Here is a 14,970-nt window from a genome sequence, read left to right as displayed (position 1 = left end):
AGCATAGATTATAAGAGTCGGCGCTACTGCGCGCTACTGCTGCACACACGTATCCCGCACCTCCTTGCCCAGCTTGGAGCCGCGGAACCGCCGCAGCCCGTCGAGCAGCTCGCGGTCCGCCTCGGCCAGCTCGTCGTCGGCCGCCGCGGCCGTGGCCGCCACGCCGACGGGCACGCCGACGCCGATGTTCACCCCGATGCCTGACCCCACGCCGTTGAGCGCGCCGTCGTACGCGCGGCGCTTGGCCGGCGGGTCGGGCTCGGGCGTGAGCAGCGCGAGCTTGCGCTTGATGAGCGAGGTGAACGGGTGGGTTGGGTCGGAGGGCTTGGGGCCTGGGGGGTTAGCAAAGGTCGCGTCGGATCAAGCTCGCCACCCACCCGACGCCAGCGCAAACGGGAACATGTCCAACGGCCGCACCCCCCGCCCCTTCTCCTCCCCCTCGCGCCGCTCCAGCCCGCGGATGACGAACCGCCCGTCGTCGTCCACCGCCGGCTCGCACTTTGGGAACGTCATGCGCGCGAGGTTGATGAGCTCGACGGGGTTGAGCAAGCGGTTCTCGCGCGGGGCCTCAGTCGCTGGCGTCGCGGCCCCCGTCTCGTCGCGCTCGTCGCTGCCCTCGGCCTCGGGCGCGGGCGGCAGGAACGAGTTGATGTCGTCCATCTCGGCCTCGAGCTTTGCGTCGCGCATGCTCGCCTCAAACTCGTCCTCGTGCGCCGCGGGCTCGGCGCTGCCCTCGGCCCCGGCGTCGGGCTGCAGCGTGCCGAACCGCGCCGCGTACGCAGTGTACAGCTCGGTCTGGGCGATGGACGCGGGCGCGGCCGGGTCGGCCGGGTGCTGGAAGCTGCTCAGCAGCCACGTCGAGCCGCGTAACGGCTCGACGAGCTGGTCGAGCCCCCGGTCCCACTCGCTGTCGGCGAGCACGCCGTCCTTGTCCCGCAGCCCGCGCACGACGTAGTCGCCGTCGTCGCGCGCCATCTCGCACCCTGGGAACGTGGCGCACGCGAGCTGAATGAGCTCCTGGCCCCCGAGGAGCGGCGACGCCGACGCGTACGGGTCAAACCGCGTCTTGTACGCGTTGTACAGGTTGAGCTGGGACACGGTCGACGTGGCCGGGCCGGGCCGGTACGTGACCTGCAGCCTGGGATGTCAGTGGCAGTGCCATCGGCCCGCTCAGCCCCACTCACCACCCCGTCGCGCGCCCGGGCTCCTCCATCTCCTCGAGATCCACGAGCCCCCGCAGCTTGTTGCGCCGCTGCCGGAAGTACTCCCTGATCTTTGTCCACGGCCGGCCCGTCTTCTCGGCGAGCATCTCGAGCTCCTTCTTCGACGGGTTGGGGTTGCGCGCATAGAACTCGCGCAGAACGACCAGCTGCTGCGAGTTGGACAGGTGCGAGTCCGGCGCCTGGCGGTGCGGCGGGCCGAACTGGAACGGCAGCGGCGTCGGCGCCGACGACCCACTCGCGCGCGGCTGCCGCTGGTACGCTGGCGGCGGGGGCGGGCCCTGCCCCGGTTGCGGGAGGCGCGGGTCCGGGCTCGCGGAGTGGTGGTGCGATGGGCCGGCCTGTGCGTTGCCCTCGGGCTCGCTCGCGATCGCGCCGACCGCGGCCGCAACCGCCGCCTCGGCCGCCGCCTGGTTGGCCAGCTCGCTCGACATGTCCATCTGCCCCGCAAGCGTGTCGGCCCCGTGCTCGGGCGAGGGGTAGTCCTCTGCCATGTTGTGGTGGACTTGGGAAGTGGAGGGGTGGTGGGGTGGTGGGGATAAAAGCAGAAAGAAAGACGAGGGAAAATGGGTGTGGGTGGGGGAGAGGACGGCGGCGCGGAGCCATTAGCTTTGAGTATTAGAAAGCACTCCTAATAGAGATCTGAGCCCCATTACCCTCTGTCTCTTAAGTCACGTGCTTTCCTTTATTTTGAGATCTCCTCCACAACGAGGTCCAAAAGTTCAAGGCAAGTGCATCGCACACACAACCACCACACCCACCACCACACCCACACCAAACCCACCATGGCGACCCAGCTCCCGCCGCCCAAGAGGCAAAAGTCGAACTATGCCAAGTCGCTGATCCCCAAGACCGAGCCCGAGCCCGAGGCGCCCGTCCCGTCCATCGTCGTTCAGTTCAAGAACGCCGAGACGGGCCTCAACCTCGGCCCGGCCATCAACCTCCCGGCCGACACGGCGCGCGATGCGCTCCAGATGCTCGTCAACAAGCTCAAGGGCGAGGTGGGTGGTTGGCTTGTTCTCCCGCTGATGCCCAGGACGAGGACCCCATGCCGTACGCGTTCCACCTCGTGCCCAAGGCGGCCGACGCCGCGGCAAGAGTCCAGATCCACGACTCGATCCTCGCCGACGCGCTGCGGCCGGCGGCCTCGAGCTCGACCGCGCCCTCCTTCTCCCCCGAAGACGTGTTCGAGCTCTGGTGCGAGCCGCAGGCCGTGTTCCGCGTGCGTGCCGTCGGCCGGTGCTCGGCCACGCTGAGCGGGCACGCGTCCCCCATCCTCTGCTGCGCGCAGTCGCCGACGGGCCGGTACGCTGCCACGGGGTCGGGCGACGCGACGGCGCGCGTGTGGGACATGGAGACGGAGACGCCAAAGCACACGCTCTCGGGCCACAAGGGCTGGGTGCTCGTCGTCGAGTGGGACGGGCGCGAGAAGCTGCTCGCCACGGGCGGACACGACGGCCAGGTCCGCCTCTGGGACCCCAAGACGGGGCAGGCCGCCGGCCAGCCCCTGCTCGGCCACTCGAAGTGGGTCACGTCGCTCGCGTTCGAGCCCGTGCATCTCGTCAGCGGAAAGAACTACAACCCCCGCCTGGCGAGCGCGAGCAAGGACGGCACGGTGCGCATCTGGAACACGGGCACGCGGAAACTCGAGTTTGTCCTCACTGGCCACGCGGCGAGTGTAAACGTCGTGCGGTGGGGCGGAGAGAACGTCATCTACACCGGGTCCTCGGACCGTACCGTCAAGGTGTGGTCTGGCGTCGACGTAAGTGGTGCCACTGGGGCAAAGCTCACACGCAGGGAAAACTCATCCGCACGCTCAACGACCACGCGCACTGGGTCAACACGATGGCGCTGAGCACGGATTTCGTCCTCCGCACCGGGCCGTTCGACCACACGGGCAAGGTGCCCAAGGACGACGAGGAGGGTGGGTCGCAGATTCCGGCAGCCGCTGACCCGCCAGCAAAGAGCCTCGCGCTCGCACGGTACAAGGCGCAGACGGCCAACCAGCCCGAAACAATGATCACGGGCTCGGACGACCACACGCTCTTCCTGTGGCCAGAGCAGGCGTCGTCGTCGTTCTCGTCGAGCGCGACGCCCAAGAAGCCGCTCGCCCGCCTCACCGGCCACCAGAAGCAGGTCAACCACGTCGCCTTCTCGCCCGACGGCCGCTTTGTCGCGTCGGCCGGCTTCGACAATGCTGTCAAGCTGTGGGAGGGCAAGACGGGCAAGTTTGTCGCCTCGCTCCGCGGCCACGTCGCCGCCGTCTACCGCCTCGCGTGGTCGGCCGACTCGCGCCTCCTCGTGTCGGCGTCAAAGGACTCGACCATCAAGCTCTGGGACTTGAAGACGTTCAAGATCAAGACTGACCTCCCCGGCCACACTGACGAGGTCTACTGCGTCGACTTTGTCGCCGACAAGGTCGTCAGCGGTGGGCGGGACAAGACGGTCAAGATGTGAGTGGTGCGCGTTGGAACCTCGCTGACCCCCCAGCTGGCGTCATTAACCGCATTTTGCATCTGCTCTTGGGCTTGTGTTAGATATAGTTACGAGTTATGCATTGTTAGGGTTGTGTGGCTACAGCTATCCGCGACCTTGCTCACGTGCAGGCTGCTGCTCCGTGCCCCTAGAGTACTGCTCCTCCGCGTTCTGGTGCGCAGCGCGCGGCACCCACTCGCCCGCCATCATCTTCTCCCGTCGCACAGCGCGTCCCTTCCACGGCTTGCCGCCGTTGGCGTGATGCTCCCATTCCTTCAGCCGCTCCTCGTCCCACGTCTTGTCGCTCGCCTCGTGCTCTGGCGTGCGGAGGATGTGCCTCATCGGCGCCTTGGGGTCCATTGACGAGCGCTCGGCGAGCGGTGGCGGGAGCGTCTCGTTCCACACGGGGTGTGCAAAGTCGGGGTTGTACGAGTAGTGCTTGCCGTACCCAAGCTTCTTCATCAGTCGCGTCGGCGCATTGCGGACCTGGAGAGGTACGGGCGGCAGCGGTGGTGCCGTGGCAAGGCTCTCCGCACGCTTGTACGCTTCGTATGAGCGCGTGCTCTTCGGCGCCTCTGCCAGGTATGCGACACAGTGCTGCATGGGTCAGAACTTTCAACGACGCGTAACCCACCGCCAAGTTGATCCGGCACTCCGGCAGACCGATAACCTGGCAGGCCTGATAGGTTCTGAGCCCGAGTTAGTGGTGCTCAATCTGGACTGAGGATGCTTACGCCATGGCAAGAGGCAGCGCATGCGGATCTGCCAACCCAATGTCCTCGCTCGCTAAATCAGGTCAGCGAAGGACACAACCACCAACTCACCCATCACGACCAGCCGGCGACAAATGTACAGCGGGTCCTCACCACCTGTGATCACTGCGTGTCAGCAAGAACAGAGGCCACACTCACTCCTCGCGAGCCAGTACATGCTGGCCGACCCGTCGCTCGCCCGGAGGCACTTGTGCAGAGCCGAGATCATGTCGTACCTCTCCTCGCCCGTCCTGTCGTAGCCTTTCCTCAGCCCGCGGCGCACGGCCTCCATAAGCTGCTCATCGCGTTTGAGCTGCTCGTCTAATCGATCGCGTAGAGCCGCGTCGTCATCGTCGTCGGGATCCGCGCTTGATGACGGCTCGCTCTTCATAGCCCCATTTGAAGGCTCAGACTTGACGACCGCGTCCAGCGTCGTCTGTCTGAACTCGGGCGTCTCGCACACCTTGAGGGCCAGCTCCAGTCCATTGAGCGCTTGCCGTGCGTCGCCGTCGGCAACGTCTGCAAGAAACGGTAGGAGCTGCGGCGGAAGCCGGGGAACTGGCCCCGGGAGTGACTTGAGTGCGTTTCTCAGAATCGATTCCAGGTGTTCTGGCGAGTGCGCCGACAGGACGAAGACTCTGTACATTAGTTCTGTGTACCTCGGGCATACTCACTGGCATCGCGAGAGCAGGGCCCCGTTCACCTTGAAACTCGGGTTCTCGGTCGTTGCGCCGATGAGCTGCACCCAGCCGTTCTCCACATAAGGGAGGAACAGGTCTTGCTGTCTGACAATTAGCACTGTCTATTGCACCACGACTTACGGCCGGTTGAACCTGTGGATCTCATCAACCATCATGATGGTTTTGCTGTTGGTCCAGTCAGCTTTGCCAAGAATCGGCACACGGGCCGACGCCACATACCGTCCAGTCAACAGCAGCCCGTTCTTCGCCTGCTCAAACACCTGGCGAACGTCTGCTGTCCCGGCACTTGTCGCAGACAGCTCCTTGAAGTCTGCGTTTGCCGTCTTGGCAATCAGTCGTGCGAGGGTACTACAGTGTGAGCTTGACCACGGGTGAATTGCTCACGTCTTGCCGCTCCCGGGCGGCCCCCATAGAATGCAGCTTCCTACGCCCTCTCCCTTCTCTATCCGCGACCGGAGAAGGCTCCCCGGACCCACAATGTCTTCCTGGCCAATGTACGTCGCGAGCGAGGAAGGCCGTGAGCGTTCCGCGAGTCTGGCGTGTGTGAGTTGCATGCCTCCTCGCTGCCTTGTCGCCGCCCCTGCAGCCATGACAAACACGACTCACGGCTGATTAGCCACCAGAGCATTCGCCCTCCGCCGCTTCTCCGCGCCCGAGTTGCTGAGATACTCGTTCGCCTCGCGCTTGACGCTTGGCTCGCGATCCGGTGCTGAGGAAGGTCCAGCCGACGGCCCGGCGGCCGCCAGAGGGCGTGACCGTGCTGGCTTTCGCGGAACAGGTGTCTGATCGAGCGCCTCGACCTCGCTGTCATCCTGCGACGTCGACAGCCGCTTCTGTACGCTCGAGCCCGCGGCGGCGGAAGCCGGCGGCGAAGAGCCGCCCGGTGCACCAGGGCACTGCAGGTCGAGATGGAGGTTGATGTTGGCCTCTGGCACGCTGCGATTGCAGATCGGGCACTCGACTGGGGCTGTTAGCTTTCACTGTAAGTGCAATGCAGCTACCTTTTGCTGACATTGTGCTTTGCGATGTGAGTGGAACGCAAAAGTGGAGGTTGTTGCTTTCTCGTCGTTTCTAAACGCGTCGCGCCTGGGCTAAATGACGAGTTGAAAGAAGTCACGTGGTCATTGTGACGACGGATTCTTGCAGTGCACATTGTCGAGATCAACATTTTGTAGAGCTGCACATTCCTTCATTTCTTGACACGACGACAACATGGCCTCCTCGTCAGACCTAAAGCGCAAGTATGCGGGAGGGAATGGAGTCAAGGCCGATCCCGTGGCGGCGAGCGACGACGGCTTCACGACGGTGCAGAGAAGGAAGCAGAAGAAGCTCGACAAGCACCGCCCCGAGTTCCACTATGACATGGCCTACTTCCGTACAGGCAAGAAGATAGGGATCGCAGTGAGTGGGATGGAGGCCTTCGTAGGATATTCAGCTGACAATCCAGCACATTCGCGACCTTTCAGTGTTTCTGAATGCCAACGACGGACGGAGACCCGACTGGATTGTCGTGGACGTGAGTGCGCGTGCGGTGGCGGGTGGCTAACGAGACTCAGAACCCCAGCAGTGTCAAGCACACGGTCGTAGTCCTGGCTGCTGGACTGCTGCCCCAGCATCTCGGCCTATCTCAGCTCCCTCCCGCTGCTTCGCTACCGTTTGTGACAACACCGCCCAAAGGTGATGCCCCAGGTCGCGTCCAGAGCATCAAGAAGCTGTTCTCGTACGGGTGCCCCACACGCGCACCGGGAGACAGCCGCAAGATGCACTCAGTCATCAGCGGCCTCCTGCGCGGCCCATTGACGGAGAAGGAGAAGAAGAGGCGGGAGAAGGAGACGAAGACGATGCAAGGTGAGCTTGCCGTGAGTGGGCATAGCTGACTTTCCCAGATAGCCACAAGAATGGTGAAGACTACTCGCCCGTTCTCTTCCTGTTGACTCCGAACCAAATGTCGTCGAACGGCTACAGACTCCCTGGCTACGTCAAAGGCGGGTCAGAGCTGTTCATTCCGGGCACCGTGCCCAAGGACGTGGCTAAGGTCGTCGCGAGCCGCAAGGGCAAGGAGCCTGGATTCGACGACCCGGACTCGAACGGTGTGGTGATGCCTGCTGGCCCCCGTCCTGTAGAGGTCGACGAGAATGGACGGCGCAGACGAGGGAACATCCGCAGCGAGGAGGGCTGGGTGGAGACGCCCGAGGCGAAGGGTCCGCCACCTGGCGGCAAGTATCCTGTCTTGGCCATCGACTGCGAAATGGTGAGATACCCGAGGAGCCACATAAGCTGACAACCAGGTGTTGACAGAGGATGGCCAAGAGCTCGCCCGCGTGTCGGTGGTGGACTGTGAGACACAGAAGAGCGTGTTTGACGAGTTAGTCACGCCGCCCAAGCCGGTCACCGACTACCTCACTCGGTAAGCTGACGCCTGTGCGCCTTCAAGCTGACCCCAGATTCTCTGGCATGACTGCCGAGGGCCTTGCGACTGCTAAATACACGCTGGAGTCGGTCCAGGAAGCACTCGTCACCGGCCCGCAGCCAGTCATCACCCCACACACTATCCTGCTCGGCCACTCGCTCGACTGCGACCTGGACTCGCTCAAGATCCGCCACCCGCTCGTCATCGACACGAGTGTCATCTACCGCCACCACCGTGGCCCCCCATTCAAGCCCAGCTTGAAGTACCTCACCCAAAAGTATCTTGGCAAGCAGATCCAGCAGGGCGAGGGCGGCCACGACTCGGAGGAGGACGCGCGGGCGTGCGCGGGTTTGCTCAAGATGAAGCTGACTCATGGTGAGTTGGCATTGGTTGAGGTCGCAACTGACACCCCAGGTCCCGACTTTGGCGACCCCAACGAGGACAGTGAATCAGTGTTTGAGCGCCTCGCGCGGTCGAACCGCCCCACGCTCATCGCCGACCACGGCAACCCACGACAGTGGTACGGCTCGGCTGCGACCACAGCTGTGGGGTGCACGACCGACGACGAGGTTGTTGACGCAGTGGTCCAGCACATCGACAGCCACAGCTACGTCTTTGCGCGTCTCAACGAGCTGTCAACCGTGCAGCGGTGGAACAGCAGCGGCGACCAAGAGGTCGACCTCACCGATATGACGGACAGCATCGAGCTCGACGAGGCGCTCGACAACTTTGACGGGCGGCTGGCGCGCCTGCACGCGGCGCTGCCGGCCAACTCTGCGCTCATCGTGCTCACGGGCAACGCGGACCCGCGACAGATGGTGAGCCTGAACCAGCGGCGCCTGCGGTTCGAGCGGGCATACCGCGCGCTCGGCAGCACCGAGGACATTCCGCCTGAGAGCAGGTGGATGGCGGACGACGACCGCGAGTTTGAGCGCGCTGTCGCAGAGGCGCGTGAGGGAATGGCCTTCTTCTGCGTCAAGGCGTAAGCGCGTGGGTGCCGCGGGCAACACTCTTTGCACATAGACTTGTATCGCGGCGTTGGTCGCAGTAGCATATGACAGCATGAGCATGTGAGGGCGGCGAGGGGTGCGTATCACTGGCTGCATATCTCTATAGTCTATCGTCTAGTCCTTGGCCGCATCCTTCGGCCGTGAGGAGAGGCGCCGCCGGCTCGGCTTGCGGGTCATGGACGTGCTCGGCGCGTCGTCACTCGCGGCGGCGCCGTCGAGGCGCACACGTTGGGTGCTCGACGCGGGCTCGACCAGCGGTGGTGTGGGTGCGTCGTCCGCGGCCTCGCCGGCCCGGTCGCCCATCTCGATGCCCTCGGAAGCGGGCGGCGGGCGAGTCTCGAGCTCGGCGTCCTGGCGTCAGCGTTGCACGCCCACCTCCAACCCACGCTCGCGAAGAAGCACAGCAGGAGGCACAGGCCAATGACGGGCGTGTACAGGATGAAGACTGCGCGAATGGCGGTGAAGTATGCGTGCGTGACGTCGGCCTTGAGGGGGTCGGGCACGGCGTCGAGCGTGAACCCGTCGGTCTTGAGCTGTGCCGCGACAGCGGGCGGCAGGGTGGCGGGCAGGTGCTGCACGAAGACGGCGTTGATGAGCGCGCTCGATGCTGCGAGGCCTGCCGCCCCGCCGGCGGTGCGGAAGAGGTTGCGCGCGCCAGTCACGACTGCGCGGTCCTGCGGGGCGCAGCTCGCCTGCGCGAGCACGAGCGTCGTCTGCGAGGTGAGGCCGAAGCCGACGCCCTGGACGAGCATTGCGCCGAGAATCGCGCCGAGGTCGCGCCGGACCCCCCAGGCGAGCTGCATGCCCTGCCCCGCCGTCCAGATCGCGTAGCCGCCGAGGATGATGGAGCGGGTGTGCCCCCACCGCTTCATGGCGTAGCCTACGCCCGTCATGACCACCGCCTGGCCGATGAGCAGGGGGAGGAGCAGGGCGCCGGCCTGCACGGCCGAGTAGGCGAGCACGTTCTGGAGGTATAGTGGCGCGATGTAGAACTGGCCGAACCAGACGATGCCGACGAGGAACATTGTGCCGAGCACGAGCGCGACGGTGCGGTTGCGGAAGAGGTGCAGCGGGAGGATGGGGAGCGGGTGGTGATGCCTGTGTGTTGGCTGGCGCTCGGGGTAGCTACTTACTCTACGACGACGAACGCGAGGCACAGCGCGGCGCCGAGCACGAGCATGGCGATGCTCTGCGCCGAGCCCCAGGACCAGGTCACGCCCCCGGCCGAGATGGGCACGAGGAGGAGCACGATGCCGGCGAGGCTGAGGACGCAGCCCGCCCAGTCGACGGCGCGCAGCTTGTCCCCCAGCGCGCCGGGCACGGGCTTGAGGGGGAGGAACCACCAGATGACGGGCATGGCGCCGAGGGAGAAGGGCACGGTGATCCAGAAGGCCCAGCGCCAGCTCGCGTGGTCGGCGAGCGCGCCGCCGACCTCTGGGCCCAGCCCGAGGCCAAGCGCGACGGGAATACCCATGAAGGACATGTACTTGCCGCGGTCGCGGAGGCTGACGACGTCGCTGACGACGATGAGCGCGAGCGACGTGATCGCGCCGCCGCCCACGCCGCCCACGCCGCGCGCGGCGTACAGCATGGCGGGGGAGCGCGCGAGCCCGCAGAGTACGTTGCCGAGCGCGAAGATTGCCAGCGAGGCCTGGAGGAGCGCCTTGCGCCCGAAGATGTCGCTGAGCCGCGAGGCGACAACCTGCGTCGTCGTGCTCGCTACGAGGGAGGACGTGCCCACCCAGGTTATGGACGAGCCGGCGCCCAGGTCGGCCGCGATGGCCGGCAGCGCGGTGGATACACACGTCGTGTCGAGCGTCGCGATGAAGAGCACGAGCCCGAGGGTGAGGAACACGACGGTTAGCTGCAGAGGGGTCAGCGCGACCGCCTGGTCGTGGATCTGCCCGCGGGCCAGCGGCATGGTGAGTGGGTGAGTGGGCGTTGGGGAGAGCGCTGCTGCTGAAGAGGTGGTGCATAAAGTGTCGTCGGATGGTGGAGTGCCGAGTGCCACTTCGAGTGCGGGGTCGGCTGGAGCGCTCGGGAGATGCGCCGGGGTGATACGAAAGTGCGTGTATATTCCACGTGGGGTGACGAGCTGCACTTGAGATTTCGGCGGTGGCCAAGGTCCACCTCGCTGCAGTTGTGCTCGCTGCATCTCACACCACACCCACACCCACGATGCCCCGCGCAGACGGACGCACACCACACGACCTGCGCCCGCTCCGCGCTTCCGTCGGCGAGCTCGACCGCGCCGACGGCTCGGGCCGCTTCGCCTTCGGTTAGCTCCTCCCCACGGCCTCCTCAGCTAACCCGCAGGCCCCGTCGCCGCCCTCGCCTCATTCACCGGCCCGATCGAGGTGCGCATCCGCGAGGAGCGCGTCGACGCCGCCACGTTGGAGGTGGTGCACCGCCCGCTCGAGGGGATCGCCGGGACGTCGTCCCGCGCGCTGGTCAGCACGCTCGAGGGCGTGTTCGCGCCGCTGCTCGCGCTGCAGGCGTTCCCCCGCGCCCTGCTCCAGCTCGTCGTGCAGTCCTTGGCGCCGGGGTACGCGCCGCACCCCGCCTCGCTGTCCGACGGGCGGCAGGTGAGCTGGCCGCCTGCGGAGTTTACCGAGGCCGGGGCTGCGGCGCCGCTCGGAGCGAGCACGTTCGCGGCGCGCGCGGCGGCCGTCAACGCGGCCACGCTGGCCGCGCTGCACGCCGGCTCGGTTGGGATGCGGGCCGTGCCTTTTGCTGTCGCGCTGGCCGCTGTCGACGGCGAGCTGCTGCTCGACCCCTCGGCGGACGAGGAGGCCGCCGCGACTGCGCGCTTTGGGTTCGCGTGGGCGTTCGGCACGGGTATCTCGTCGGCGGCTGGCGGCATGCAGCTCGACGGCGAGGAGGCCGAGGCTGAGCTCGTGTGGGCCGAGGCTGAGGGCGAGTTCAGCAAGGACGAGGTGGGTGGCCGCGAGAGAGTAGAGCTCACCCGCCAGTTCGACGCCGCGCGCGACTTCTCCCGCGCCGCTGCCGCAGAGGTCCTCGCGTTCGCAAAGGAGGAGCTCGAGGCCTTCTTCAAGAGATAGAACCGCACCCCGCCCACGACGTAGACATCTCACCCCGTAGACTTCACACTGTAGGATCACACTGTAACATGTCATGCGGCCCATGCGCCGATTATCAAAAGCCAAGGAAAGAGACAACGAGACCAAATGCTAGCACAACACTCCCCACGCCCTACTTCCACTCCTCGACCGCACGCCCGGCGCGGAAGACAATGTCCTCCATGCCCCACTGCCCGACGAGGCTCACGCCAATCGGCCAGCCGTCGGCCCCGCGGCCCGCCGGCACCGACATGGCGGGCAGGCCAGCCAGCGACGCCGGCACAGTCAACACGTCCTGCAGGTACTCTGCCTCGCCGTTGTCCTCGCCCAGTCTCGGGGCCGTACGCACGGCCGTAGGGTGGAGGAGGAGGTCGACGCCGTGTCCCGGCGCCTCGCCCGGTGCCAGGGGATGGGGGATGCGGAAGACGGCCCCAAACTCTTTCCTCACAAGGCGGCGGAGGTGCAGCGCCTTGAGGTACGAGTTGTTGAACGCGCTGCAGGTCAGCATGCTTCCAAGCCAGTGCCACTCACTCAGCTGTCAGAGCATAAGTACCCGCGAGGATGCGCTTCCGGACCTCGGGCCCGAAACCCTGTGATCTGATCCGCCGCCTCCTCGCGGCACCAGACTCGCCCTCAACCCGCTCGCGCTCCCACTCTGAGCCGTACCATCCGCCACCGAAGCGGCCGAGATTGCTCGCAGCCTCGGCGCTGGCGAGCACATAGTACGCTGGCAGCGCCATCGTCAAGCTCGGCATGTCGACCGGGTGCAGCGTCGCGCCCAGCGACTTGAAGTGCTCCAACAGCGACGTCGGCAGCTGGACGTTGGGCGCCTCGAGGTGGGTCTGGATGGGCAGGCCGATGCGCAGGCCCGCAAGCGACGACGAGGAGGGCGAGTACGCGTCGAGGATTGACGACGCCGTCTGGCGCTTCTCGGCCGACACGCAGGTCATGTCATTCTCGTCTGGGTGGGAAACCACACCTAGAGTCAGCACTAGCCCAGGCCCTTGAACCCACCAAACACCTTCTCCACCGCATCCACAGACTTTCCCAGCACTCCCACACAGTCGAGTGAGTCGGCGTAGGCCACCACGCCGTGCCGGCTGATGAGGCCATACGACGGCTTGAGCCCGACAACCCCGCAGTAGCTCGCCGGAAGGCGGACCGAGCCGCCCGTGTCGGTTCCCAAAGCACTGACAGTCAGCCGGGGCCACTACTCGTCGCACTCACGCCCAGCAGCTTCCCTCGGCGACCGCAGCCGCCGAACCGCCCGAGCTGCCGCCTGCCGAACGCGGCAGCGTATCGCTAGGGGGACCCGACGGGTTGTGCACCGGCGTGTACGATGGCGGCAGGTGTGTTGTTTGCGAGCTTGTGGTCAGCCATGTCGACGAATGTACACCCACCCCATGCCGAACTCGTCCATTTTTGTCTTGCCGACGATGTGCGCGCCGGCCGAGGTGAGCGACGCGACGCACGTTGCGTCGTACGGCGGGACAAAGTCTGCAGAGTGAGCTGGCGCTGCACGAAGCAGCCACCTACCTTGGAGAATGTCTGAGCCGCATGTCGTCGGACCCTTGCTGTACGAAATGTTGTCCTTGATGGCGATGAGGCGTCCTCCGAGTGGACCTGCGAGGGTCAGCTCTGCCTGCCTTGCTCGCCTTGCTGGACCCACCACTTGCACCCTCGGTCGCCTGATCCGGGTTGATCCAGCTGTATGGTGATGGGGGACCTGATGCTGCCGCCTGTCCTCCTGCAGCGTGTGCGTGTTTTGCTGCCTGAGCCAGTCGCAGTGCCGAGCGCCTCATGGTCGTTGGACAAGAGTAGAGATGAAGGACTGCAGACTTTGTGCAGGCAGCAAATAGACGCCGCCGACTTGTAATCGTCACTTGACTGCCGGATAAACCTTGAAGCTAATAAGGGTGTTGCTTGAAATGAGTCACGTGGTTTTTGTCGAGAGTTGGCAAAGTGGCGGCGACAGAGCGACGGACGCGTACGGACGATGAGCGACGAGCGACTCGAGGTGGACCATAAGCTACGCCCGAGTCTGCAGCGACGATCCTCGCTGTCGACGTGGACGTACAACAGGCGACTGAGGTCATTGGATCATTCTTACACTTCACCTGCTTCACCGACCTAACTCAGAACCATGTCCACCGCTAAAGCTGCCAGCGACGACGGCTTCCCGGAGATGATTCGCCTGCTCGAGGACATCAACTTCCTTGAAGCGACAGCTAAGATGGCGGGTCACTAGCTGGCTACACACCTCCGTAAAGTCAAGGCCGCTAGCGCAACAAGCTCCACACGTGGGTCTTTGTACTTGTCGTATGCTGAGGCCAGTCACACCTGACTGCAAGCTTCTTCTCATCTTCAGGCCTTCAAGCACCGCTGTCGACCTGGGTTCGCTCCTCGAGATGGTCGGCGCGTTAGCTCGTAATGATGGCATGGTCGCCCTGATCCAGGATGGGCAGCGAGGTGTCAACGGCAGCACAAACTGCTTCTCTGCCCAGGAGACCTACGACTCCCTCGTTGTTATCAACTCGTTCACGACTCTGTTAGGCCCCGACGCCATGTTCCCGGCTGCACGGGGCGGGCGGACCGGTTTTGTCGAGGATATGCTGAGTGCGGCGCTCCAGGACCTCGGCAGCCGAACCGCCGTCCGCCAAGGCGGCCCAGCCCACCCTTCAATGGCTGCGCGATTCTGTTTGTCTCGCTATCATGTCTGAATCGGGTGCCCGGCTGGAGAAAAGCGAGGGATCCATGCACAAGAGTGAGTAGTAGTCGAGCAGCAACCTTCTGACATCTGTAGGGCAGATGGAGTCTCCAGTCTTGGGTCCGCAGGCACCAACGAACGATGCGGGCCGCAAGGTCGGCAAGGAACACAAGGACGAGGAGGACAAGGAGGCGAACGCAGAGGACGATGCCAAGGATCCCGAGTAGGAGGTGATCTGGAAGTAGTGAGTGCATCGGGTTGAGGTACCGAGCTGACACCTCCAGGGACCCCGCTCACTGCTGTGCCTATCCGCGTACCGTTCGATCGTTGTTGAACCGAGGCCATCCGTGCTATTGCGCCACCGCCGCTCCACATCTCCCTCGCGCTCCAAGTGTAACGTAGCTTGCGATAACCCGTACTGCCTTCTGTAGGCCCCTGCTTATGCACAATGTTCGCAGTGTACAATGCAGAAGAGAACTTTGCTCGATGCCACCTCGCCGCCACTGTGACTCGTTCTGATGACGAAGTTGCCACGTGGGGGCGATGTGTCCATCGGCGCGTCGTCACTGCTGTGCACTCGCCGGTGGGTGGGTGGGTGACGAGCGCCATAGCGAC

General features: G+C 64.9%; 8 protein-coding genes across 8 annotated transcripts; 4 read left to right on the top strand and 4 right to left on the bottom strand.

The window, feature by feature from the left end:
* Positions 1-33: 33 nt before the first annotated feature.
* On the bottom strand, positions 34-1,714 carry Q8F55_005250 (uncharacterized protein; the record flags this gene model as incomplete). The annotated part of the gene is made up of 3 exons (XM_069353740.1): positions 34-332; positions 378-1,138; positions 1,185-1,714. 3 exons carry the CDS (start codon positions 1,712-1,714, stop codon positions 34-36), a joined length of 1,590 nt encoding a protein of 529 aa, XP_069208382.1.
* Positions 1,715-2,005: 291 nt separating this feature from the next.
* Positions 2,006-3,723, top strand: RSA4 (ribosome assembly; the record flags this gene model as incomplete). The annotated part of the gene is made up of 5 exons (XM_069353739.1): positions 2,006-2,221; positions 2,257-2,982; positions 3,018-3,144; positions 3,181-3,673; positions 3,711-3,723. 5 exons carry the CDS (start codon positions 2,006-2,008, stop codon positions 3,721-3,723), a joined length of 1,575 nt encoding a protein of 524 aa, XP_069208381.1.
* A 77-nt stretch (positions 3,724-3,800) lies between these two features.
* Positions 3,801-6,162, bottom strand: MGS1_2 (DNA-dependent ATPase mgs1; the record flags this gene model as incomplete). The annotated part of the gene is made up of 10 exons (XM_069353738.1): positions 3,801-4,292; positions 4,330-4,384; positions 4,430-4,481; positions 4,607-5,085; positions 5,122-5,232; positions 5,269-5,313; positions 5,368-5,496; positions 5,533-5,682; positions 5,755-6,109; positions 6,150-6,162. 10 exons carry the CDS (start codon positions 6,160-6,162, stop codon positions 3,801-3,803), a joined length of 1,881 nt encoding a protein of 626 aa, XP_069208380.1.
* A 198-nt stretch (positions 6,163-6,360) lies between these two features.
* Positions 6,361-8,544, top strand: Q8F55_005247 (uncharacterized protein; the record flags this gene model as incomplete). Its single annotated transcript, XM_069353737.1, has 7 exons — positions 6,361-6,549; positions 6,596-6,664; positions 6,705-6,996; positions 7,035-7,399; positions 7,437-7,555; positions 7,593-7,933; positions 7,973-8,544. The coding sequence occupies 7 exons, from the start codon at positions 6,361-6,363 to the stop codon at positions 8,542-8,544; spliced, it is 1,947 nt and encodes a 648-aa protein (XP_069208379.1).
* A 138-nt stretch (positions 8,545-8,682) lies between these two features.
* Positions 8,683-10,489, bottom strand: Q8F55_005246 (uncharacterized protein; the record flags this gene model as incomplete). The annotated part of the gene is made up of 3 exons (XM_069353736.1): positions 8,683-8,919; positions 8,955-9,666; positions 9,702-10,489. 3 exons carry the CDS (start codon positions 10,487-10,489, stop codon positions 8,683-8,685), a joined length of 1,737 nt encoding a protein of 578 aa, XP_069208378.1.
* Positions 10,490-10,746: 257 nt separating this feature from the next.
* Q8F55_005245 (uncharacterized protein) lies at positions 10,747-11,630 on the top strand (the record flags this gene model as incomplete). The annotated part of the gene is made up of 3 exons (XM_069353735.1): positions 10,747-10,846; positions 10,885-11,504; positions 11,541-11,630. The coding sequence occupies 3 exons, from the start codon at positions 10,747-10,749 to the stop codon at positions 11,628-11,630; spliced, it is 810 nt and encodes a 269-aa protein (XP_069208377.1).
* Positions 11,631-11,781: 151 nt separating this feature from the next.
* Positions 11,782-13,450, bottom strand: HER2 (Trimeric GatFAB AmidoTransferase(AdT) complex subunit; the record flags this gene model as incomplete). Its single annotated transcript, XM_069353734.1, has 7 exons — positions 11,782-12,142; positions 12,180-12,627; positions 12,663-12,838; positions 12,876-13,013; positions 13,049-13,145; positions 13,185-13,271; positions 13,318-13,450. 7 exons carry the CDS (start codon positions 13,448-13,450, stop codon positions 11,782-11,784), a joined length of 1,440 nt encoding a protein of 479 aa, XP_069208376.1.
* Positions 13,451-14,056: 606 nt separating this feature from the next.
* Q8F55_005243 (uncharacterized protein) lies at positions 14,057-14,582 on the top strand (the record flags this gene model as incomplete). Its single annotated transcript, XM_069353733.1, has 2 exons — positions 14,057-14,345; positions 14,452-14,582. 2 exons carry the CDS (start codon positions 14,057-14,059, stop codon positions 14,580-14,582), a joined length of 420 nt encoding a protein of 139 aa, XP_069208375.1.
* Positions 14,583-14,970: the final 388 nt, after the last annotated feature.

This window comes from Vanrija albida (assembly GCF_041260175.1).
Source record: "Vanrija albida strain AlHP1 chromosome Unknown contig_4, whole genome shotgun sequence".
Taxonomy (NCBI): domain Eukaryota; kingdom Fungi; phylum Basidiomycota; class Tremellomycetes; order Trichosporonales; family Trichosporonaceae; genus Vanrija; species Vanrija albida.
This window is presented reverse-complemented; position numbering and strand designations above follow the sequence as displayed.